The sequence below is a fragment of the Phoca vitulina genome, unplaced genomic scaffold, assembly GCF_004348235.1.
Source record: "Phoca vitulina isolate PV1807 unplaced genomic scaffold, GSC_HSeal_1.0 scaffold3, whole genome shotgun sequence".
Lineage (NCBI taxonomy): Eukaryota > Metazoa > Chordata > Mammalia > Carnivora > Phocidae > Phoca > Phoca vitulina.
Genome location: NW_022589706.1, coordinates 24,947,529 through 24,973,295, shown reverse-complemented (window position 1 = coordinate 24,973,295; position 25,767 = coordinate 24,947,529). Strand labels below are relative to the sequence as shown.

At 36.2% G+C, this 25,767-nt stretch overlaps 1 protein-coding gene across 6 annotated transcripts in view; it reads left to right on the top strand.

Moving 5' to 3' along the window:
- The window catches only part of ARAP2 (ArfGAP with RhoGAP domain, ankyrin repeat and PH domain 2), a 183,932-nt gene that overhangs the window by 80,084 nt on the left and 78,081 nt on the right, over nucleotides 1-25,767 (top strand). For all 6 annotated transcript variants that reach the window (XM_032400158.1, XM_032400159.1, XM_032400161.1 and 3 more), the window contains exons 14-19: nucleotides 684-858; nucleotides 1,312-1,446; nucleotides 11,341-11,485; nucleotides 13,727-13,829; nucleotides 14,496-14,694; nucleotides 14,888-14,951. In XM_032400158.1, the coding sequence (XP_032256049.1) occupies nucleotides 684-858; nucleotides 1,312-1,446; nucleotides 11,341-11,485; nucleotides 13,727-13,829; nucleotides 14,496-14,694; nucleotides 14,888-14,951 (821 nt within the window). The remainder of the gene's footprint in view (nucleotides 1-683; nucleotides 859-1,311; nucleotides 1,447-11,340; nucleotides 11,486-13,726; nucleotides 13,830-14,495; nucleotides 14,695-14,887; nucleotides 14,952-25,767) is intronic.

Genomic DNA, 25,767 nt, shown 5'->3' with positions numbered 1-25,767 from the left:
GTAAAGTGAGGAAGCAGAAAGAGAGGATGAGGAGAGAGGTGAAGGCAGCTTATTACTTCGAGGTAACAACAAAAGCAACAACAACACAATTAGATTCTGGCAGTTGCTAGTGTTTGTACGATGATGTATAACATAAGTCAGTGTTGTTTTATTACCCCCTGCTTGCCATTCCTCCTCCCCACCCGTACCCCACACAAAAGGAAAGATACTGGATTTGTTTTGCACTCATCTTTCAAATTCCCAAAGCACAACAATACTTTAAAAAATTATATAGATCCGATTAGGCTGAAAAATACATACATACAACATTTATATGACAAAACATTTAACATACTTCATTATTACATTTTACATGTTTTGCATTTTCTGAGCACCCAGCCATTATCATAGTACATAAGCATAAAAAATGTCTTCCTAAGCAACTGTGATGGATTGGAAGGTTGGAACATCACAGCAACAGAACAAGGAATTAAAACTTGGAGGGCTTAGGTTGTAATTTCAATTCATACAAAGCAGACCTTTTGAGCCTGGTACTTAATTCAGGGCATACTTATTATTAGCTTTCTAGGTTAAAAAAGAAATACACACTTCATCTTACAAATGGTTTGGCAGACTTTCACGCATTTTAATAGCTAGAATTGTATTTCCTTCCCTTAAAAGGTGTGTTTTCTTTTAACGACCAGGCTCTGTGCACTGCTGTTGTGAAACCAGATGTTCTAGAAACAATGGCTTTGCTGTTCAGCGGAGCGGATGTTATGTGTGCAACTGGAGACCCTGTGCATAGCACCCCCTACCTGCTGGCCAAGAAGGCTGGACAAAGTCTGCAGATGGAATTTCTCTACCATAACAAATTCTCCGGTCAGTCCCTGTCCCTACATTAGCCTGGTCTCTTCTGATATATCTCCAAAAGGACTGAAGTACAAATCTGCATATTTCTCAAATAAGAAAAACCATCAGAAGGAAGACAAGGGTGATTATTGAAAAGATAGAAGATGCTTAAAACCATGTTTTGTTTCGTTTCAAGGAAATTGTTTAGGAAATCTTTTATATTTCTTTAATCTTATAAAGATTAAAACAGTTAATCCCACCTAATCATTTTCACCAAAATTAATTCTGATTTTCATATGTGAATAATAAACATAACAAGTGCTTATTTGCAAATTCTGTGTGACGTGAGATAAATACCTGTGTATTTATTCTGTGGTGAATTTGAAGTAACTTCTAGCTAAAAACTCACCTACATATTCATAAGCAAAAGGAGAGTATTTACATTTTAGATTTCAAGTGTATTATTTCTGTATTTTTTTCCAGATTTCCCTCAACATGACATTCACTCTGAAGGTGGATTAAGTCAAGAGCCCTCCCAGTCCACGTTCCTCTGTGACTTTCTGTATCAGGCTCCTTCTGCTGCTTCTAAACTCTCTTCAGAGAAAAAACTGCTTGAAGGTATCTTTTCAGCTTCTTTTCGACTTTGTTATCTGACAAAACTTTATTTCATTTTCAAAACAATTATGTTTAAATTTTTATTTTTTTCCCTTAAGATGTTAGATTTGATCTCGCAATAGAGAAATATTTTTTGAGGATTTATAAATGCTTCAAGGCACAGACATGATTTCATGCACTGCAGCAGGGATTTACCACTGGGTTGGAATGCTGGTGAATTCTCAACAGAATTCACTGATGTCTCTTTACGGCCAACCAACTCTGTTTCAGGATTTAAGGGTTATTCCAAAGAAATATGAAACTCAGCCCTTTCCCTTAGGGACAAACACCCTAACTGGGGAGATAATAGAGATAAATGTCAACACATAGGCAGAACTGACAAGTTTTCGGTTTGTTCTGATTATAAGCGTATGTGCGTGTGAGTGGAATACAGCTTAAGCATGGTTTCAAAAAAATGATGGGAATTAATTCAACAACCTCTTCTAGGTTTGGGGAATTATCTGAGCAGTCAAGGTAGGTGTTTCTCCATCTCTGCATCCAGTGTGTCGAGCGTGTGCTAATAAGCATTAGGAATTACAAAAATGAATAAGACACAGGTCTCATGTTCAATACATATGAACTAATTTGGGAAATATAGGCCGAAAAATATAATGAGATCTGTCTTAATGGAACAAAGAGAATTTTAAGAGAGATTAAGCTGTACAGGCCAATTGGTGGTGGGTGTTTAGAGGCTCAGGAGCCTGGTATTAATCCCCTAGGTGGTATAATCCAGCTGTACTACTCTATCAAAGGAACAATAGGATGAAAAAACTCACTTTAGAGTGTTAATCCTGATCTTTGTGCATTTAAAGTGATTATTTCAGTATAAATGCTTTATATCCAAAGAAATGATATCCCTAAGTAGAATTATATTGGGATTAGCCCTACTTTATTAGATTTTCCAGAAAATAGTAGCTATCCTTTAGTGAACAGGTACTATGTGTAAAGAATTGCTTTGGGTACTTTATGTACATTAATTGTAATCCTCATAATGAAAAATGGAGGAGCTCAGCATGAAACAGAATTTTACATCTGATTTGTGTTATAATTGTTATTGTAACACTTTGGCCTTGGTCAAAGTGTTATGCTGGGTGGCATTTTGAATTTGGATGTTTTTGGTTCTTTCAGTAATTGGTTATTAAATGTCGTCCTGCACTCAAACTAATAAAAATGACAAATTTTATAGAGATCTTCTCGAAATCTTCTATTGCTCTTCAGTATTTAACCCTTAGGTAGTCAGAAGCTGGTCAGAAATGGGGAGGGAGTACCTGAATAATCTGTGAATTGGCTATAGTAATTATTAAAATAATTCTAGGCGGTTAATGCACTTGTAAATAAGTTTACAAGTTTTCTAAAATATTTCTTCTGAATAGTAGGAGATCTTAGACCCACCCTTCAAATCACTTATAAAAAGATGAGATAGGGAATTTGAAATAAGAGATTTTCTTTCTAAAACTAAAGTGTATCATAAGCACTTTGCGGCTAAAAATAAGCTTTCATTTATTTTTTGGCAAAAATAAAAAACATTGTGCTTATAATATTTATAGACTTAACAGTTTGTTTTAATATTTCCTTGAAGATTGCTTTTCTTAATCACTTGGGGAATAAATTATGTTTTAAACTTGTAACTAAATCATTCTTTCCTTTTATCTTTTATAAATTAACTATGGATTTTTTTTGTTAAATTTTATTTCCAAAATTAAAAACTGGTGCATTCTTTGTAATTTAATTGGGGATGTTTTTTCATTTTGGAACATCCTGTTTTAAGTAATATGAAATTAAGCTTTTGCACTTTGGCTGTGTAGCACAACAGAAATGATTTCATTGGAAAATAATCTCCTGGTAATATATTCTTTGATGGTCTTTGTTTCTTCCATCCAGTTTGTCAGCAACTTCTATCATTTCAAACTCAAAATAGATCTTGAATCAGTTGGCTCCTCTCCATCTTAACTAATAGAATCCTAGCCCAGCCACCATCACGTCCTACCTGGGCTGCAACACCCCCCTTAATTTGTCTCCCAATAACTAACCTACCTTCCTTCCAAATCATTCTCCAAAAGCAGATTTAATGATCATTAAAAATGTAAATCAGATCTTGTATTTTCATTGAGTATATTCATCAGTTTCCCATGACAGAATATATCCCTGTTCCTTAGTGTGACCGAAGAGAACCTCCTGTCCCTTCCCTCTTCATCTCACATATTCCTCCCTGTACTCACAGGCCTGGCCCCACTGTTTTCCTCTCCGTTTCTGCAATGTGTCATGTTCTTTTCTGCTCTTCTGGACTTGTACAATTGCTGTTCCATTTTGCCAGGAGGGCACTTCCCCCAGTTTGGCTTTTTTCTCATTTTTCAGGCATCAATTTAGTGCTACTGTGGTATGCTGTTACTGCTAGCTCTTTCCTTTCATGAGGTTCTTCTTATTTCCATCATAGCATTTATTGCATGAAGATGATCCCTCCTTTATTGGTTTCTCTCTCTCTCTCTCTCTCGTGAAAGCTCAATGAGACATGAGCATTTGCTGGCTTATTCAAGATTATCAAATCTTTGGTGCCTAAAATAGTGTCAGCACAACAGTAGTCATGTGTAAATATTTGTTGAATAAGTGACCATTTCTCTTATCAAGTTATTACTGGTGTAAAAGGGCAAGAGACTTGTTAATATTTTGTTTTTGACTTGCGCCTAAAAAGATATAGTTGTGGGTCAACAGACACGTGAAAAGATGCTCAACATCACTAATCATTAGGGAAGTGCAAATCAAAACCATCTTATACCTATCAGTATGGCAAGGATCTAAAAGACAAGAAATAGATGTTGGCAAAGATGTGGAGGACCCTTATGTGCTGTTGGTAGGAATGCACACTGGTGCAACCACTGTGGAACACAGTATGGAGGCTCCTCAGAAAATTAAAAATAGGAACACCATATGATCTGATGATTGCACTGCCGGGTATTTACCCAAAGAAAGCAAACACACTAATTTAAAAAGGTATATGCAGCATTTTTTACAGTAGCTGAGTTATAGAAGCAACCTAAATGTCTATCCATAGAAGAATAGATAAAGAAGACATGGTGTATATATATTACAATGGAGTATTACTCAGCTATAAAAAAGAATGGTATCTTGCCATTTGGGACACTATGGATGGACCTAGAGGGTATTATGCTAAGTACAATAAGTCAAATACTGTATGAATTCACTTATAATGGAATCTAAAAAGCAAAACAAATGGATGAATAAACAAAGAAAACCAGAAACAAAATCATAAATAGAACAAACCAGTGGTTGCTAAAGGGGAGGGGGTTGGGGAGGATGGGCAAAATAGGTGAAGGGGATTAAAAGGTACAGGCTTCCACTTGTGAAATAATTAAGTCGTGGGGATGAAAGCTACAGCATAGGGAAGATAGTAATATTGTAATGATCTTGTATAATGACAAATAGTGGCCGGTGATGACTGTGCTCGTCATGGTGAGCACTGCACAGCGTATAGAATTATCAAATCACTGTTGAATACCTGAAAGGTATGTTGTACAGCTAAAAGCAATATAACATTGTATGTCAGCTAGACTCCAATTAAAAAATTACATAATTGCTGATGCAGAACATTTTGTTCAGAAAGTGTCTGCTTAAAAGTGAAGAAAAAGTCGAACTACCAAGAAACAAAGTTCTGTTTGTTGTTGTTGTTGTTTCTCAAGATGCTGTAGCGGTGTTACTCCTGTTGAGCACCAGCATTATGGAAACAAATGAATTATTTGGAAAGATTTAGAGATGAAAGTGTGTGTGTTGCCTTTGCCTCTGGCCGTCAGCGCTTGTCAGGACAGCCGGAGAGCGAAATGATTAAACAGGAAGAAGAAAGTCAGGATAAAATGCATGCAGTCCTTCAGAGAGTTACAAGAGGCTTCAAGTCGTCAGTTCAGGTTTTCAGGATTCGAAGTTCTTCTAGCCTCAGGTTATGAAGACTGATCTGTATTTTTCTTTTTCTTTTTCTTTTTTTTTCTTCTCAGTTTAGTGTTCATGAAAAGAAAGATTGATAGCTCGTGTTAAACCTAAGTATAGAGCTGAATAATAGCATCCTGGTTTTGTTTTCTGTTTTCTACCCTCAACCATATTTTTCCCCCCTTGGTGTCTTACCGTGATTTGTTGACACGGTGTTTGATTTTTAAAAAGAAAGTGGTTGATATGGTTTGCTAGAAACTCTATATCGTCTGTTTATATTTAATTTCATAAATTAGCATTGAGGAATTTTGAAGATCTTTTGTTCTATCAATGCCTAGCTTGTATAGTCTTAAAATGTTCGAGGCTAAACCACATTTATTTTAAATGAAAAGAATTCCTTGTGTGTATTCCTGTTTTCAGTGAATGCTGAATACCATCAGTTTAGGAAATCCTTCATCAGGAAACAACTTCATGGTTTCAAAAAATAATAGTTTGCCTTCACTGTCTTGGAGTTACTGTGCACATGTGTATTAGAAGCTATGACCTTGGGGCGCCAGGGTGGCTCAGTCGTTAAGCATCTGCCTTCGGCTCAGGTCATGATCCCAGGGTCCTGGGATGGAGCCCCGCATCGGGCTCTCTGTTCAGCGGGGAGCCAGCTTCTCCCTCTCCTTCTGCCCTCCCTCACCCCCGCTTGTGATCTCTCTCTCTCTCTGTCAAATAAATAAATAAAATCTTAAAAAAAAAAAAAGCCATGACCTCTACTCTCCCTAATATGTTTTAAAAATGGACATACATGCTTCAAATGTGTAACAGGCGCAGAGAGGCAGTATCGGTAAGTGGTCAAGAGGCTCGGTTCCCAGACTTGGCCGCCTGGGTTCTACTCTCCGCCCTGGTTTCTAAGTACTTGTGTGATCTTGGAGAAGTCAGGTAACCATTCTGTGCCTGTGGACGGGGTACAAGGGAGGGATGTGTGGTAGAACTGACCTAGTAGGGTTTTTCTGAGGATTCAGTGAGTTGATGTTTATAAGATGTGTAGAAGAGTGCGTGGCATGTAAATACGATGATGAGGGGATGAGAAGCAGAAGCAGCAGCAGGGGTCTATCTGTAGTCATAGCTGTTTCTGATTTCCTGTTAGCCTCTGAGTTTAGGCGTATCCTCCAGGTGGTAGCTGATAGCCAGTTTTCCCAACAGTAGCATCCATGTCATTGCATAGTATTCCAGTAGCTCACCACTGGAGTCCTTTCTTGTGTTTGAGCAAATTCCAGTAATGTTTTTCTTCCCTGATCTAAATATCAAGATTGAATAGAAAGAATGAACAACCTATCCAGCCACTCCAACCACCATACACACCAGCTCTTGTCAAACAAATAGCTTGTGTCCTGAGAGTTGCCCTCTGTGGCCCCAGTTTTATTTCTGGTGGACATCTTCTGGTAATTGGTTAACGGTAAGACTTCCTCTGTAGCAGAGTATGTGTTCTCAAATAAGAGTTGGGAGAGCATATCTGAATTGGGCTAAGCAGACCAATGTAATCTGACATAAGCTCTTCCTTGCTTCCCAAATGAATAGGAACGCCAAGGTTTCCTATCACAGCTTTGTTATTATAAATCCTCAAAGGTGATATCTTTGCCTGCCTTGTCTGACCATTTCTGGCCCATTTCCACTTACCAAAAAAAAAAGGCAAATCAAGGGTTATAGTGATGATAATGCTATAGGACTAAATCCCCTCAAGCTCATATTTCTAACCGAAAATGAGTTTGTACTCACCTTTTTAAAGGATCTGTCATTTGTTTCCCATTAGAATTTACACAATTAGATTCTGCATTTACATTTATTTTATGCATCATGCATTTGGCACTTTTTGTTTAAGACCTTCCAACGACTCCCACTTGTCTGCCGAGAAAGGCACAAACTCCTGAACACCTGTCACATAAGACTCCTGGGGCCTGGCCTCTGCTGTGGGTCTGTGGTCTTCTTTCCTATTTGCTAACTTCATGTGTAATCTGGTTCTCTGGCCAAATCGATTTTTGGCAGTTTCCCCTTTCCTTGACTTTTCTCACAGTGTTTTTTCCCAGAATTATGGAGTGGTTATAGCTCAAAATGTATTTTTCACTACTTTAATGTCTTTTCAGTTATAAATAACTATTTTGAAAGCTGTGTTTTTCTGTGAAATGGTTTATCATTCTAGTCTGAGGATGGCTTCCTTCCATGAGTGCTTCCAACCCCTAAAGGCACCCCTGCCCCCACCATGGTTATTATTCCAGACACATCTCCTCTTGGATTAGACTGCAAAATGTTTGAGAACAGGGGGTGGGATTCCTAACTGTGCAAGTCATTATCTATGTACTCAGTAAATGTGCATTTTTTTGCATTATTCTTTATGAGGATTATCCTCTTCATCTGAGTACGTTGTTTTGAAGTTGTTTTATAACTCCAGTTGGTTGGTACTTTGACTTTTCCTTGTGTTATATCTCAGAAGTCTACAGTAAATATTCATTTAAAAATTATGGCCTTTCATGATTTTCATATAACCGTGCAGAGTACACACTGTGACTCAGGATTTGAGAGTCCTGGATGTTCAGTATATCACATTCCAGTAGGCATTGATTGGGTCTCTGTGAGCATTCTTTCCCAGTACCCATCAGGAAATTCCTTGTGCTGTTTTCCTCTGCCATTTCTGATTCAGCTTTTCATTTGGCAGTTACTCGGAATACAGTGATCCTAAGCTCTTAGGATTTTAGCCTTTTAAGTGTTTCTCCTTTTGATGGTTTTTGAGGCTAAACACCTCATCTTGTTTTCTTTCTTCTTTACCACCCTGTGATAAAGGGAAATTTAAAGAGTAGGGTAACCTAAAGTTTCTTTTAACTTTTTGTTTTTAATTGTGTTATCATGATTTCAGACTTACAGAAAAGTTGTAAGTATGGTATGAAGAATTCTCGTATACCCTTTACCCAGACTTCCCAAATATTAATATCTTACATTCAGTTTATCCTCTTTCTTCCTGTGTATGTGTGCATATGTACACACAAACAGGTATATGTGTGTATATATTTTTAGAATTACTTAAAAGTAAGTTGCAGACTTTTACAAACTTTTTTTATCCTTAAGTAATCCATTGTGTATTTCTTAAAAAGAAGGACTTTCCCTGAAATAACCATGCTATAGTGATCAAAATCAAGTAATTATCTGATGTACAGATTTTATTCATTACATCTGTATGTATAAACCTTATTTATTAGTCTTAATATCTGTAGATCTAATGTATATTTTAAATGCAACATTATGGGTTGCTTGTATAATTTAATTCTTGGCAATAACTTACAATTTGAGAGTGTACAATTTCTACAGTCCACAAATAGGATGGCAAGATGATAATTCAAAATAATTATTTTTTATCTCAAGAGACTGAAAATTTCAAATAGTTTCTGCTTCCTAGCTCTCCTTTTTTTTTAAAAAATTGAGTTTAATGTTTTTACCTCACTTATTCAGAGAGTTATTTGGCAAACTATAGACCTTGAATTACATCATTAAAACTTGTAGAAAATAACATGTTTCAGAATTTAAGTTTCATGTTAGTGTCTTTCACTAGGAAATATATGGGATGATTAGTGGGGGGATTTTTGCTCAATTCTCAAAGCTCATTGTTTTAGTTTTTTAAAGTCGGAATTAAAAGGAAGTGATAAAGATTAGTAACGGCAATGCAAAGACATTATATAAAATCACAAGGTGTTCATCCCTTTCATTTGAACTCTTTTGCATTTATATTTTTGTTGTCTAAGGTTCAGTTGGGAAAAAGCTAAATGCAAGGAGTGACATGGGTACTTTTGGAATGTATAATAATGTAAAACCCACTAGAAGAGCAAAGTAGATAAATACGTGCTTTATATTTGTACATAATTTCCAGAATTCATTAGGAGCAGAACAAGCCTGAATAGACCTGTTTCCAAAATGACGCTTTCTTCCCAGCCCCACAGTCTTCCATTAGACTCCACTCTAGCAAATAAGCATTGTGTCTTTTTAGAAAGGACCCAGAATTTTATTTTCAAAATTAAAAGGGAACAGACTTTAGGAAGTAGTTTCTGATTTCCACTATTAAGTCTCAATTCAGTTGTAGCAGTTAATAACTTCTCCTCCCCCTATATCCATTTCCATTGCCAATAACAATCTTCTTTAGCTTAAGTTCCATTTATCCCAATATCGTTTCCATGTGTATGGACCATTGTTGATACCCATGGCTGCATTGACTCAGATGTTCTGTTAACCTGTATATATTACTGTACTTCCAAACTGATATTCTCATAGTTGATGCATTAGCAGAATTTGGCTCATTCTGTACCTTTAAAGTAACGCTCCATGGTTACATTGTTGTGGTCAGGCCTTATTGTTACATGTAGTTCTTAGACCCTTTCAGTTATTCTTGTTCATCAACTCTGAACCATTTCCAGTTCTGGTTCTTCAGCCCTCTTCCATCTTTATTTGGATCCCTATTGTGATTTCAGAAGCATTCTTGCTACTCTCCAAAATTGCTTGTTTCTTTTTACCCATTAAAAAAAAACCAGCTTGGCCAATCTCTTCTATTTTCCCTGCTTTTGCTTCCACACCTTTGAGATTGCTGAGAATTGCCAGTTAGGGAACCAAGCCTTTTGAGTTGACCACAAATTCATGTGTGTGTGTGTGTGTGTGTGTGTGGTTTTTTTTTTTTTTTTAACCTAATCTGGATGCAACACACTAATTGGTGATCTTTATAAGCAATTTTTTCCTAATTTTTATTTTACCAAAGCAGTACGTGCACATGCACAATACAGTTTTAATGGAGAACATATTTGTTCCTTGTTTTTTCCCCCCATTTTTAGACATTATTCTTTGTCTTTGATAAATTCTTTTTATCTGATCTTTTTTCTTGGAAGTAATATTACTTCTTGTATTACTTCTATAATCTTAAAGCTCCATCATATTGTATTAACTTTTTTCTCCCTCTTACTTTTGGGAGAGTTTCTTTTCTAAGCTTTCTCTCTCTTTTTTTTATTTTTTAATTTTTAAAATTTGTGATTCCATTTTAAATTATCAAAATGTATTTTTTGTGTTCTTAATTTCCTTTTTTAGAACATCTGTTCTTGTTTTATGCCTACGGTATCTTCCCTTGACAGTCTGATATTACTTATAGTTTAAAAAAATTATTATTTTGGTTTTGGTCTCTGTCTTTTATGTTGGAAGCTTTCTTTTAAATGTTTGGGATCAGTTGTCAGAAGATTCCATCTCTTGCTGAGAGTGTTGGGATTTGGGGCTTGGTTATCACTGGCTTCATTTTGTATGTAAATGTGGGCAGTTAACTAGGAGTCCGTAGAACGTCCTGTAACCACTTTGTTTCTAGAATGGCACCATACCTCTGTCTCCAGACCGTGCCTACACAGCCACAGATAATCCATAAGTGAATACATGTGGCTGTGTTTTAATAAAACTTTATTTATAAAAACAGGTGATGATATGGATTTGGCCTGCAGTGTAAGACCCCTTACAATTTGAATTTTAAATTCCCTAACCAGGGCATTAGGGGCACTGCAGGTTATGGCCCCTTTCTTCTTTTGCATACCTACCTCACGTCAACCACAGTCTTACTTTTTACACTACATGTTTTCCTCTGAATACTCTATAGACATCAGTCCTTGCTGTTTTGGAGTTGTTTTGCAGCAGTCTCTTATGGATCTGTCTGCGTTTCTGGTCATCAATGTCATAGTTATTTTTTGTACTTTCCTTGTTACTAGCTTGTACATTTTTTAAGAATGACAACTGTATATCCCATACAGCAATGACGTACTCTTTACACAAAATAGGAAATTAATAAATTTGAATCCAGTTATTATTTAAACCATTTGTTTTTTAAAAATGCGCTGTAATTATGACACATTATTTGTTTTAAATTCCTAGAGACAAATAAAAAGTGGTGTGTTTTGGAAGGAGGCTTCTTGAGTTATTATGAAAATGATAAGTCTACCACACCTAATGGCACCATTAACATCAATGAAGTTATCTGCCTGGCTGTACACAAAGAGGACTTCTATTTAAATACCGGGTAGGTCTACTGTTAGACAGGTAGGAGGTGAAGAATATTTCCTGATATTTATCATACCAGATAATAAGAGATTTGTTAATTCTTCATTTGCTTATTGTGGAAGAGTTTAATAGTTTCTTGAAGGCTGATCATTTTGCAGCTTCTGAAAGTTCCTTAGGGAATTTGCTAAAAAGTAGAAAAATTAAAATATTATACCAGGTACTATGAAAGGCTAACGTATTTGCATCTAATCTTTAATAAATTTATAGCATTCCATTCTAGAACATGTAGTCCTAAAATTTTTATAATTTACTCATTTAAAATGGTGGACTAATAGCAAAATTTATGCGTTCGTTTAATGCATTATTCAAAGGAAAATATTCAGTAATGACTTATTTCCATTAAAATAAAAAACTAAAAGTATTTTATACCATATTGAAATGCTAAATTCCCTAAAGATTCACTTTAGCATTTTAATGGTCTCAAAAAAGTTGCAATTAAAAGAGTAAGCATTATTTATTTAATATAGTTGGCTCAAAGAATGGTTTAATAAATTTTTTGTGAAGACTTTTAAAAACAAACCATCTAATATACTTGGTATGAAAGTTACATTTTGTAATGTAATTAATGAAAAACTATAAATATTAAAATCTGCATAAATCAGTTTTATAGAAACATCATATTTGAATATAAATTTTATGAGAATGGAAAGAGATTTGCAAAACTTTGCCATTTACGTAAAATTACATGTACCATAGTATCATTAGTATACCATGACTAGTATATCCTAGTTAAAGTGACTTTGTTTTTTAGTAAATCAACAAAACTGATCATTAGTGATTTTGTTTTTGTTTTAATCTTAATAGTGCTTTTATTCCAAATGAATAAGTAATGTGGCTTACTGTGGAATATTAAGATAAATGCATTCCTAGTATTCAGTTGCTTACTTAGTAAATAAAATATAATTTAAAATAATACTAGTTTATGTCAGCATGTAATCATTCAGAAATAAAACATTCTTGATAGAATGTTCCTGAAAAAGTAGACATGCAGGAGAAACCATCTACAGTGAAATAAGGTTAAAAATAACTATTGCAGCCATCCTCTGAGTCTCCTTAAATAGCGCTTTATAGAGTTTGGACTCAGTAATGTAGGCAGTGAGGAGTTACATAGATTTGTATTTGAGGAAGAAAGCTGGCTGAAGTGGTGAGAGAGAGATGGGAGGAAGAGAGACCACAATTACTGAGAGTTTACCTAGAGGAAGAGATTGTTAAAAAGAGAAAAACAAAAAACAGTGAGTTGAGAGAATTTTATGATTGAACTAGTAAGAAATACTCTCTTGACTGGATGAAGAGCTGCTGTTAAGAAGAAGAAATTAGGGGCGCCTGCGTGGCTCAGTCGTTAAGCATCTGCCTTCAGTTCAGGTCATGATTCCAGGGTCCTGGGATCGAGCCCCACATCAGGCTCCCTGCTCAGCGGGAAGCCTGCTTCTCCCTCTCCCTCTGCCCCTGCTTGTGTTCCCTCTCTCGCTGTCTCTCTCTCTGTCAAATAAATAAAATCTTAAAAAAAAAGAAGAAATTAAACCCCAGGGTTTTGAGCTTGTTGATAAAGTAGATGGTGATGCCTCTAAATTGAAACATGAGGCAAATATAAGCAGTATGGGGTAAAAAAAGAGGAAGAAGAAAGATGACTCTGATATAGGGTATTTTGAGATTTTTTTAGGTAACAGCAGCAACGTACTTCACACGTTCCAGGAAATAGTTGGAGCTGTGGATGAGGGCCCCAGGGAAGAATTCAGGACCTGGGCTGCTAGTCTAATTTTATCTGCAGTAAGGAAATAAAATTTTGGGATAAGATGAGATAATGGGCGGAAGATTTGTGAAGTAAGACAGGAAGAGGGCTGATTACGGAATGGTTTGGACAGTGTTTGCTTTAAACAGAGTGTCAAGATGGCCTGGTCTGAGAGGGAAGAGGAGACCAAAGAGAGCCCTTTGCCACATCAGTCAACTAATGAATGTCCAGGGCATTAACACAGTCATGCAGTAGAGGATTAAGTAATCAGAAGAATATTCCTTTTGTCTGATCCAGTGTATTCCATTTATTCAAATGAATTAAAATATAAATTGTTGGGAAAATATGATAGATTTCAAAGCATCATCCAGTTTTCAAAGGGAATTTAATTAAAAACTTGATTTTTGTGTTATTTGTTTCCATAAGAGCCAAACAGAAACAGTGGTATCTTTTTATTCCCGTGTGCTGCAGGCCCATCTTTGCCTTTGAGATCTATTTACCCTCAGAACGTGCGTTTTTATTTGGAGCTGAAACATCTCAAGCTCAAAGAAAATGGACGGAGGCAATAGCCAAGGTATTTAAATATTGCATATTTACCCTAAGTCCAGAGAATATTCTTAACTTGGGATCTATGGTTGAGCTTCAGAGATCCGTAAAAATTTTACACAAGATTCTGGGAAAAATGTCCATACTTCATTAAGTTTTCAAAGGTTATAGTCAAAAGAGATTAAGAGTTTCCATCCTAGAACCTTAAGCTGAGAAACAACAACAAAAAAAGAAATAATGTAGGACCTTGGAGGAGTCATTCTTTGAATTCAGCCATGTCATGATGATTAAGATCTTTTCACTATTGTGAAGTCATTTCTATGTATGTCTCTTCATAGGTAGATGTGTTATTCATGGTACACACAAAGGGGAAAGGAACAGATTCAGTGAAAGATACAAATGGAGACAAACGTTTTGAAAAATGCCACAAATCAGCATAGATGATGTCTTCCCATTTCAATTCTATATATATCAAAAAAAGTGGTTTAAGACGCTGCCATTTGAAAATGCATTATAGCTGTGCAGTTTTAAGACTGATAGCAAGTTTAAATAATTGTTTTGAAATTTGGGTTACTTCTAAATTTTTAAGGTAGAGAAACTATTTTTGTTTTTCTGCCTTCCCTCGAGTCCGTAGGTAGGGAAGGGATTTCCTATTTGCACTGTCTTTATTACTTTTCTGTATTTGTTTTAACAGCATTTTGTTCCCTTTGTTGCTGAAAACTTAACAGAAGCTGACTATGATTTGATTGGTCAACTCTACTACAAAGACTGCCATGCCCTGGACCAGTGGAGAAAAGGCTGGTTTTCTATGGAAAAGTCTAGTTTGCGTTTTTGTCTTCAGATGCAAGAAGTTCAGGAAGATAGAATGCACTTAAGAAGACTGCAGGAGCTAAGTAAGATTTTTTTTCCTCTTTCATCTTATATTTTGGATGCGATTCTTTATAGTATATGATAATAGTAGCTTTTACATAAAATTATGATGCCTTATTTCCAAACATGACTAAGTAGTATTAATAATTGTGTCTTTATGGGTATTTGGTGTCTTGTTTTAAATGATGGATTCATGCTTTTCTCCTTTTTCTCCAGCAATCAGCACAGTGGTTCAAAATGGGGAAAAAATGGATGTCTTGCTCTTGGTAGAGAAAGGGAGGTAAGTGCATTTTTGCTTTTTACTCTTTATTGCAATAATTCTAGGGAGTAGGGTGTTTTGGTTATCTTCTTTGAGGGAGAAGCCACTATTTTATAGCCTGTTGGAAGTTTTCTGAAGTGTGTGTATATGTATGTCTATACACGTACACATACACACACACACACACACACTCTCTCTCTCTTCAATAGAAAGAATACACCAATAAAGCTTGCATATTTTTATATTTGTATGGGTGATCAATGTTACATTTGTCATCAGTGTGATCAATTATTATACTTTTCTGTAGACTTAGATTCCTTTGGGACATTCACATTTAAATATTTGGAAGCACTTTGGCAGTTGTATAAATATGTTTTCAGTGTAGGTATACGATAAATATAAATAATATCGTGAATTACATATGCATGTGGGTCATGTAAAAATAAAACTTGATTTCTTGAATTTATTCACTTTTTCAACAAATATTAAACACTGCTTTGTACCAGATGCTGTTACAGGTATTGGGCATACAGTTTGTATGTAAAATAAAAATTCTACACAAGATTCTGGGGAAAATGTCCATGTGTTTTTGGACATGGTTTATGCCCTCATGGAACATGTGCATTAGTGGTAGAAACAGAATATACGCAGACAAAAAAATAGTTACATAGTATCATGTCCATCAATTTTAAATGCTTGAAGAAGAATAAGGTGAAGAGAGAGAGCCTGATGGAGCAGTATTCTGTTTTAGATAGGGTGGTAAGAGAGGGTGTCTTTGGTTAGAGATGTGCCTAAGGTGAAGAAGCAAACCATGGAACCGTCTGAATAGAGTGTTCCAGGTATAAGGTCAAGGATATTTTGAAGACCCTAACAGTGTGCTGTATTTAGCATGTTCACGATCTGCAGGCGAGCTGCTGTTGGTTGGGAGATTCGAATGAGTTTGAGGGTGGAAAGAAATTATTTCAGAGATCTCTGGGCCTTATCATATAGAGCCTTACAGGTAATAATATGTAAAGATGTGAATTTTATTCTAAGCCTGATGGGAAGCTGCTCATTTTGAGAGTCAGGAAGTGGAATGATCTGACTTCGGTGTTTAAAGGACTACTCTGACTCCAGATGAATAAGCCTTTGGGGTACAAGAGTGAAAATGAGTGTCCAGTTAGGATGCTGTTACAGAGGCCGGGCAAGGGATGGCAGACATAGTAAAACAGTGTTGAGTGATTGGAGCCACTGTGAAGGCAGAGGCCAGAGGGTTTGTTGATGGATCAGGTGAGTGTAAGAGTTAAGGGTTACCCCAAGATTTTGGCCTGAGCAAGTACATTAATGATAATGTTCTTTTTTTCCAGATAACAAATACAGGACAGTAGAATTAGGATATTAGTAAGTTTAGGGTAGTAGATCAAGAATTTGGTATTGAAAATGGTAACCTTGAGATGTCTATTTGACAGCGAAGTGGAGCTGGTGAGTGGACATGTGGATATACAAGTCTGGAATTAAGTGGAGAGGTTGCAACTGGAGATAGAGATTTGAGAGTCATCAGCACACTGATGTTAATTTAGCCAAGGAACTGGATGGATTCACCTAGACGAAGAGTATAGACAGAAAACAGACTTGAAGATGAGCCCCTGGGACTCCAATAATTAGAGATCAAGAAGAGGGGGATGATCCAGAAAGAGAGCCTAGGAAGGAGCAGCTAAGGGTCATATCACAACATTTAGGTATAGCCTCTTGAACAAACTTTTTTTTTTCTATTTTTTATCGTTCCTTAATTATAGTGATATAGTATGTTTAGCTCTACAAGAGTACAAGATAATTTGCAAAAACATCTGTTATATAAAAATATAGCTAAATTAGCTTTCCCTTTGGTTATTTTCTCTGCTGGTGACATGAATAATGACTTTCAACAGTTGTCTAACCTGTCTTTTCTTCAGTTTCATGGGAGGACATCAACAGCTTTAGACAGCAAGCATATTGCGGATTAGATATTTATGTCAGAGGGTGTCTTTTAATTTACAGGCATAATTAGTATTCTGTGTTTTTACTTGTTTATTTCTGGGATTATAATGATTCATGATACTTGAGATTCCGATTTTTGGTACCAGGTGATGGTTACACTGTACTTTCAGAGTACTGTTCATTATATGTTCACAAGTAACAACGAGATAGCATTATGTTGAGATAGTTTTATATCGTTAAAGTACTAGCAGAATGCAGTTTTTACTCTCACCTATTCATATTTATGGAATGCCTGTTGGCCTCCTACCATAATGGCAGGAAAAAAGTTGGTCAGCAGTACAGACTTGGAGTCTGAACTCCCAGAATTTATGTTTTTAAACAAATAAACCAAGAGCAACTTGTTAGTTAAATTTATTGCATTTATCATTTATATTATCAGGTTACTATAGCCAAAGTGTTTTTTTGTTTTGCTTTGTTTTTACCATTTTCAGGCTAAGAAGCATTTGACCAGTGATACATTGGTTTTAATTAAAATGTTGCAAACATGGATTAAAATGTAGCAAACGGGTTGGAATTATTCTAATCAATTTGATGACTTTTTATTTAATGCTTATTGCATGCAGTGCACTCACTCATGAATGCAAAATAGGGAAGCCAGAAGACAAAATGTGTTGTTATTTTGTAACATCTTGACCTTTTCACTGGACTACAGCCATCAGTAGGTGAACTCAGATACACTCCGAGTTCATAGAATAGTTGAAAACTGATGGAATTGCAAAATAATGGTCAGAGCTGCTTTAATAGTGTTTTTGATAATTTCAAAAATTTTATCTACATGTGTTATTAACAAGTCATGTTGCAAGCATTTTTACTAAAGTGAAGCACAGGGAATGTGTCAGAGACCTACAGGGACAAATATATAACCAGGTTATTTTCCTAAATCTGTTTGAACAGCTACCATACAAAATGTACCATTTGAAAACGACTATTTATCACATGCTTACATCCTGCTTTTCCTTGCTTTTGCTGTGTTCTCCAAATCAGTGATGTTCTGACCATAACAAGAATACAATGATGAGAATGTGTATAGAACTCACTGTGTCAGGCACTGTTTCAAGCACTTTAACAGCCTTCTAGTGCCTATGTGATGTTGAGGAGGATAATCTCGTACCTCTAAGGTAAATTTCACCAGCAACAAGGGGTTTATTTGGGAATAGAGAATTGCAATTAGGACAAGGACGCTGCAATGAAAGCATAGGCAAGTCTGGAGAACAAAAGAAAAAGAGTAGTCTTTGGGAACTTGTAGGGGGCTTTTATAAACAAAAAGTCTTGTGGAGTAAAACTGGCAATTTATAGTGGCTTTTCATTGGCTGAGTTGTGACGGTTTCTCACTGGCTGGGCAATTGCTGGGAAGGAGAAACCTTTCTTCCTCCTGCCTGAGTGGTAAAGAAGTATTTGTAGTATGGACTTGCAAGATTCCCTTCCTGTTGGGTCTGCAATTAACTAACTAGTGGTTGTGCTTGAGAGCTCCCCCTTCTGGCCTCTTGACTCCATTTTAAACAAGATTTTCTTTTATTATAAATTTTCACAAATCCATTTTGAAATCAAGTGAGGTCAATTTGTAACTTAACAACCTAAAGATTCTTTCCTTTTTGAAACGAGAATTAAGGGGCACCTGGGTGGCTCAGTCAGTTAAGCCCAGGTCCTCGGATCGAGTCCTGCATCGGGCTCTCTGCTCAATGGGGAGCGTGCTTCTCCCTCTCCCTCTGCTTGCTGCTCCCCCTGCTTGTGCTCTCTCTCTCTCTCTCCCTCTTTCTCTCTGTCATAAATAAATAAATAAAATCTTTAAAAAAATAAAACAAGAATTAAGTTTAACTTACCGACACCAAGTCATTCTCAAGAATTAAGTCAACAAATGTACCAGGATCCTGGATAAACGATATAAGTTATCAGAATTTAAAATTTCAGCATTTTATGAGAAACTTTTATCAGAAAAAATCATTTTGTTAGAAAATATTTTGTCAGAAAAAAAAATATATATCTCCATATAATTCTTACCTAATTAAAGAGAGAGCAGAAAGAAGGGAGGTCAGAAGTGTGACTAGTTAAGAATGTGCCTGGGAGATGATGAGTGCACTAGATGGTAAACCCTGGCAGAACATGTACTGGCAGTGGCACCTTGTGTGGGGCAAAGTAGGCTCTCATATGCATATATCTATGTACTTATATACATAGACACACGTGTGTATGTATATATGTATGTATGTGTTATGTGAATAAATCAGCTTCAAATAGGGAATAATGGGAAGAGAGCAGGTTTGAGAGGGAGCTTGGGAAATAAGGAGTTTGATTTTAGATGTGTTGAACATGAGTTGCTTATAAACACCTAAGGACAAAGTGCTAGGAGGAAGTTGTATTTATAGATCTGGAGTTCATGTAAAGGTTAATGGGGTGGAGTTACAGGTTTTGGAGTTACCCATATATAGAAGGAAGGACAGAAAGTCACTTAGGAAGAGTCTATAGAGTAAGAAGGGAAGAATTAGTGTGTTGGAGCCTTGATGAATACACATCATTTTAGAGGCCAGATAATTGTCAGGGCGGAGTAGCTGCCTTGAGTTGTTAAGCTAGTTTATCCAGAAAGTGAGGCAAGAAACCAAGAGTGGGGTCGTAAAACCCAGGGAGAGAGAGTATTACAAGAAGGCAGGAACAGTCAGAACTGTTAGGTGCTGCCTGATGAGGGCAGATACTTCCTGGGATAATTGATGCGGAGTCCATCTGGTGACTTTGAAGCGAGCAGAAGTGATAAAGCAGAAACTGGATTAGATTAAGCCTGGGGGTTGAGTAACTTGAAACAGCTGGTGACGAGTTTGGCAAGGATGTCTGGAGGTTAATAGGATTCTCGAGGTAGAAGGGATTTGTCCCAGGAAGGGTATGTGTGTGCAGTTTGTTTTAGATGGTTTGAACTTGTGCAAGTTTAAATTCTGATGGAAGGAGACACAAAAAGGGAGATACTGAAGGTATAAGAGAGAGGACAAGAAGAGAGCAAGGTCCCTCGATTGTAACCAGAAGAAAAGAGGAATTGATGGATGGTTTTGGATGTTGGAAACTTTCTAGATCTCGTGGGTGGAATGTTGAGAAAGATACCCAGTCTGATGGTTTTCAGTTGCTTTGTAAACTAGAAGATGAGGACGACTCCTGAGCTTTTTTGGCCTGGGTGACTTTACGATGGTTGTATCATTTACCGAGATAGGGAATGTGTGCTCCTCTCTTGGTACTCAAACAAGGCCAGTTAATTATAGCTGTGATTGCTTAATGAGCTGTTTTAATACCATGTCAGAAGAAGAGAATTTCACTGCATTGCCCTCTTTTTCATCTCTTTTTTCATCTCTTAGCCTCTTGGGAAATAATGACTGTAAGCTAAAGTAGACTGTTAGACTTGTCAATGACAGATAAAGTTGTGGCTTTAGGAAATAGAACAACTTCCAGTTATTCATGTTGATGGCATATAGAGATATTGTGAGTAATTGGAAGAGAGAGAAACCAACCAGCTCTAAGTTTAACCTTTGTTTCTTTTTGCTAGTGATGTCTTGAACCAGAACTGCAAATCATAAATAAATTTAATAAATTAATTTCACATCTTTTCCCTCACCTTGTCTACCTTCGATTAAAGTGCTAAAATATATTAATATTTCTTAAAGCCAAGAAGGAGAAAGAACCCCCTGAACTGGAAGAGTTCATAAATTGATAATCCTCCACTGAATATAGTCACTATTTAGATACAGATTTTAATCTTCATGGTGATTTTCTCTATGTGCATAGCATGAGTGTCTTTAGAATACTACAATAATATTTTGCACACACACAACATTTTTGCTTTAAAAAGCTCTAAACAGAAGGTGTTCCAGATGGTGTCGCTTTAATGTGTATTCTTTGTATACTTTAAAAATTATTATTTTGGAAAATAAAGCTTTCTTGATTACACTTTAGGGTTTCTGGCATGCTATTTGGTGCTATTTGGTGCTATTACTGGGACTTAGATTTTGCTTTTCTTTTATGCCTTAGTTAGGATTTGTGTGAAAAAAATAGTGTTTTTGAATATCTCTTGTTAGTGAGTGTTCTGGACCGTGAGGTCAGAAGGCATTTTCCTGGATAGTAGGTTAAATATTCACTTTAACTAGAATGTTCAAAACATCCCTTCTTAAAATTTGAAAACTATTTCTCCACTTTAGCCTGCACACTCTGTGTATCTTTTTCTGATGAATAAGCTGCTCTGTGCACAATCTTCACTTTCTATAGCTACATGCCCATTTGTCAAAGACACCTATTATTAAGCTTTTGCTGAAAGGTTGTTGGTTATAATAAATACAATATGAATAACTCAGATATGTTATCAGAAGCAGAAAAACTGGCATTTTTTTTGTTTTGTTTTTAGTGGGTGTGTGTTTGTTTTTTAAGATTGGTTGACCTATAGTAAAGCATAATACACTTGATGGCTCCCAAGCCTGGCTGCATTCAGTTTTAATTGCAAATTCCAGACATAAAGAAGCTAACACTGGAGAGTAAACACTTCATCAGTACATTCCACAATTATGGGACAGACTACGTTTCTCAATTTGGGAGATTAACGCCCTGAGTTTAAGATTCTTATTTTAGATCAATTTATTACATATGGTGTTTTTTTCCCTCTTGAATTGTATTTTGTAGCAGCCGATATGTTAGCAATACTCTGGAGGGTGAATTATCTTAAAGTGGTTTCTAAATTGTGCATGTAATTGCAAATTAAATAGTAGCCGATTGCCCAAAATATCAGCTTGACTGCTTTTGTAACTTTCTGATGATTTAATTCGTAGAGATAGTTTAATCTGAATGTTGCCAAGACAAACAAGAGATTCTCTTCTCTCACCGCCTCCACAGGTTTTGCAAAAAGAAAGGGACTATTCAAACTTATAAAGTGATTTTTTGTTAGATAGAATTACAATAAAGGGAATGCATGACCATTTAACATAAGGTAGATTTTTTTTAAAGATTTTATTTATTTATTCATAAGAGACAGAGAGAGAGAGAGAGAGAGAGAGAGGCAGAGGGAGAAGCAGGCTCCCCGCTGAGCAGGGAGCCCAATGCAGGACTTGATCCCAGGAACCTGGGATCATGACCTGAGCTGAAGGCAGACACTTAACCATCTGAGCCACCCAGGTGCCCAACACAAGGTAGATTTTAAAGTATATATTATTTGCTTCCAAAGTTTCTCTTACTCAGTTTAAAGCACCATCCAAATGCTAGAATGTAAGCTTATGAACAAGTAAATGTGATATTCTCTGAAGAAATATGAAAGAATGAGAAGATTGCTTCTCAATAAGTAGGAGCAGGATAATCTTTTTTTTTTTTTTTTTTTTTTTTTTAAGAGAAGCGTATTTAACTGGATCTGGAATTCTAGGTAGGATTTCAATAGAAAAAAAAATGAGGGGGCTAAGAGACTAAAGTATTCAGGAGGTGGAAACAATAGATTCAGAGGAATAGGAAGGCTAGGGAACAATGTCAGTGCAAATTGGCCTTGACCTTGAGTTCCTGAGGAGGAAGCATGATCCATTGAACCTGGAACCATATTAGTATTATCAGTTAAATGTAATTAATAGTTTGTCTTGTTCTGGAAAAGGATTGCAGGTTTTTTACAAGGGTACAGAAGATGTAGTTTTTTGAAAGATATTTTAAAACTTAAAAAAAAATACTGTTGTTAAAAGGGTGAATTTGGATTTATTCTGCAGCCAGTGGAACACCATTAAAGGTTTTAAACAGACCTGAAACAAGGCTGGTTCTTCCTTTCCTATATGTGATTGCCTAATAGTTTGCAGAGATGAGATTGTAAAATGGAGCCTTTGCCTTCCTGGGGAGTTAGGTGTTTTGACACTTCTTACTGAACTGTTGGCTTCAGAGGAAACAAGATACTTAGAATAGTATTTCTTTCTGCATTTTTGTGACACAGTCTCTGCATCTGCAGATTTTCTTCACAATTGTTTGTTTGCTTCTGGCTAAACTTCTATCCTTATGCAGCGAACTCTTATCTGAAGGTGTGGGGAAAAAATGCTGTATTTCTATAAATTAAAATGAGAGTGATTTATGGTTGCAGTGACTAAAGGAAATGTGCCAGACTCCCATTTCTGACCATGAAGAAATAACTGGCATGGAACATGCCCTCCCATTTCAAACAACTAGAAAGCCGGACAAAATATATGAAACTATTTTCAGACTCTGGGACAGTAGGCATTCCAGGATTGTGATTATGAAGAGAAGAGAAACAAACGAAGTAAGATTTAAGATCACCTTGTCTCTCTACCTGCAGGCCCTTTTCAGTCCGTGGCACAGGGAGAGGGAAGACCGAAGCAGAATGTGGTGGTTTTGCTACATTGCAAAGGTAGATATAGGAGTTTGGGGAATCTGAAGTAGCTAAAATTTTCCAGAGAGAGTATGAGAACAGAGGTTAATATGTAGAAGAGAGTTTTGGAAGTCTTCGTAGCAGTTTCCTTTTCAGCTGTGGCTCAGTACTAATCTGGATATTTGTCGATGAGATTCCCAGAGGCTGGGCCATGGTACTGTGAGTTGAACAACGCCCATAACTTAGATGACACTGGAGTGCGGTCACATTCCATCCAGCTAGGTGAGACCTCATTAAACATACAGGGCATTGGCAGAGACCCCAAAGATAACACCATTGATTTAAGGTTAAACTAGCCCTAAGGTAAAGGTAGATTTATTTTTACCTTATTACTAAGCTTAAAAACAGACCTCCAGCCTAGATGTCCATTGACAGATGAATGGATAAAGAAGATGTGGTATACACACACACACACACACACACACACACACACACACACACACAATGGAATATTATGCAGCCATCAAAAAAAAGAAATCTAGCCATTTGCAATGATGTGGATGGAGCTAGAGGGTATTATGCTAAGCGAAATAAGTCAATCAGAGAAAGACAATTATCATATGATCTCACTGATATGAGAAATTTGAGAAACAAGACAAGAGGATCATAGGGGAAGGAAGGGAAAAATGAAACACGACGAAAGCAGAGAGGACAAACCATAAGAGACTCTTAATCTCAGGAAACAAACTGAGGGTTGCTGGAGTGGAGTGGGGTGGGAGGGATGGGGTGGCTGGTTGATGGACATTGGGGAGGGTATGTGCTATGGTGAGTGCTGTGAATTGTGTAAGACTGATGAATCACAAATCTGTACCTCTGAAACAAATAATACATTATATGTTAATAAAAAAAAAAAGAATGTCTTTGCAAATCTGAGGTAAAAAAAAACAGACTTCCAAAGGACCCCAGTGCTCCACAAGTAATTTAGTTGCCAGGTGTCAAACAGGCAAATGATGCCAAAATAAACATCAACTCTCTCTAAAAGAGGACAGCAGTCCTGACACTCAGCACTCATAATGTCTAGCGTATGATTGAAATTACTAGTGTTGTGAAAAAGCTGCAAATCAGTTCACAGAAACAGAACCAGAAATGAGAAGGATAATGGAATTAGCAAAGACCCTAAATTGGGATTATTAAATATTATAAATGTGTTCAAAGATGTAAAAGAAAACATAAACATAATGAGGAAAAATGGATAATTAAAAAAAGAACCAAATGGAATTTCTAAACCTGAGCAATACACTCTCTGTAAAGAAAACTCCACTATCAGCTTAATGCCATAGTAGATTCTACATAAAAAAGAGACCAGTGACCTTGAAAGATCAATAACCTTGAAAGCATACACTAGGAGCTATCAAAACACAAGCGTGGAGAGGAAAAAGACTAAATAAAATCAGCAGAGCCTCAGTGACCAGTGGGGCAATATCAAACAATCTCATGTAAGTGTTAATTGGAATCCCAAAATGAGAGAAGAGAAAGAAGTAAAAAAATCTTTGAAGAATTATGGGCAAATCTTATATGAAATTGATAAAAACTGTTAACCCACATATGTACTAAGATCAGCATACCTCAAGCATGATAATCAAATTGCTGAAAACCATTTTGAGAGAAAAAAAATTAAGTACCAAGAGAAAAAAGACACATTAAATATAGGGGACAAATATGAGAGTGTCTTGTCACAGACACTGCAAGCCAGAAGATAGTATATTGAAATCTTTTCAAGTGCTGGAGAAAAACAAACAAAACAACAACAACAACAACAAACTCACAAAATAAGCAAACCAGCAGCTGTTAACCTAAAATACTAAATATAGCAAAAGTATCTTTCAGAAATGAAAGCAAAATAAAGTAGTTATGGCCAAACAAATGCTGACTTACACTACAAGTCTCAGTGTTTTCATTTTTGTGTAAATGCATAAGATACTCCCTTTTTCAGTTATATTTGTGGGGCATGCTGTTAGCTTTTTGGTTGTGTTTAAAATGTTCTTTATGTAATTGTATTTATTTTTTATACAGTCAAATTTATTTGTGAAGACATTCTGGTGTTGGGCAGTAGACCAGGATAGAATATGATAGTCTATCCACACTTTGTGGTTATTATGTTGCAATTTTGAGAAAATTGTTTTTGTAAGTCCTGGGGCTTGGTTTCTAGGTCTTATTGAACTGTCTTGATTCATTATAGGATATAAGAATATTTCTTTATATGACATTGAAGTGCCCTTTAAAGTTTATGTTTGAGAAATGGACATTTAGAATAATTTATTTCTCTGTAGTTAGAGTTCTTCAAAGTAACTTTTCAAATTTTCAAGATGTAAATGAAATATTTATTTGGTATTCTTATCTAGAAATGTAAAATCATTGTTTGATAATACTTGGAATCACAAAGTCGGCCAGTATATGTGTTGAAAATGTCTTTTGATGCTTTATTCCAGGCACAGAGATTAGATAAGCATC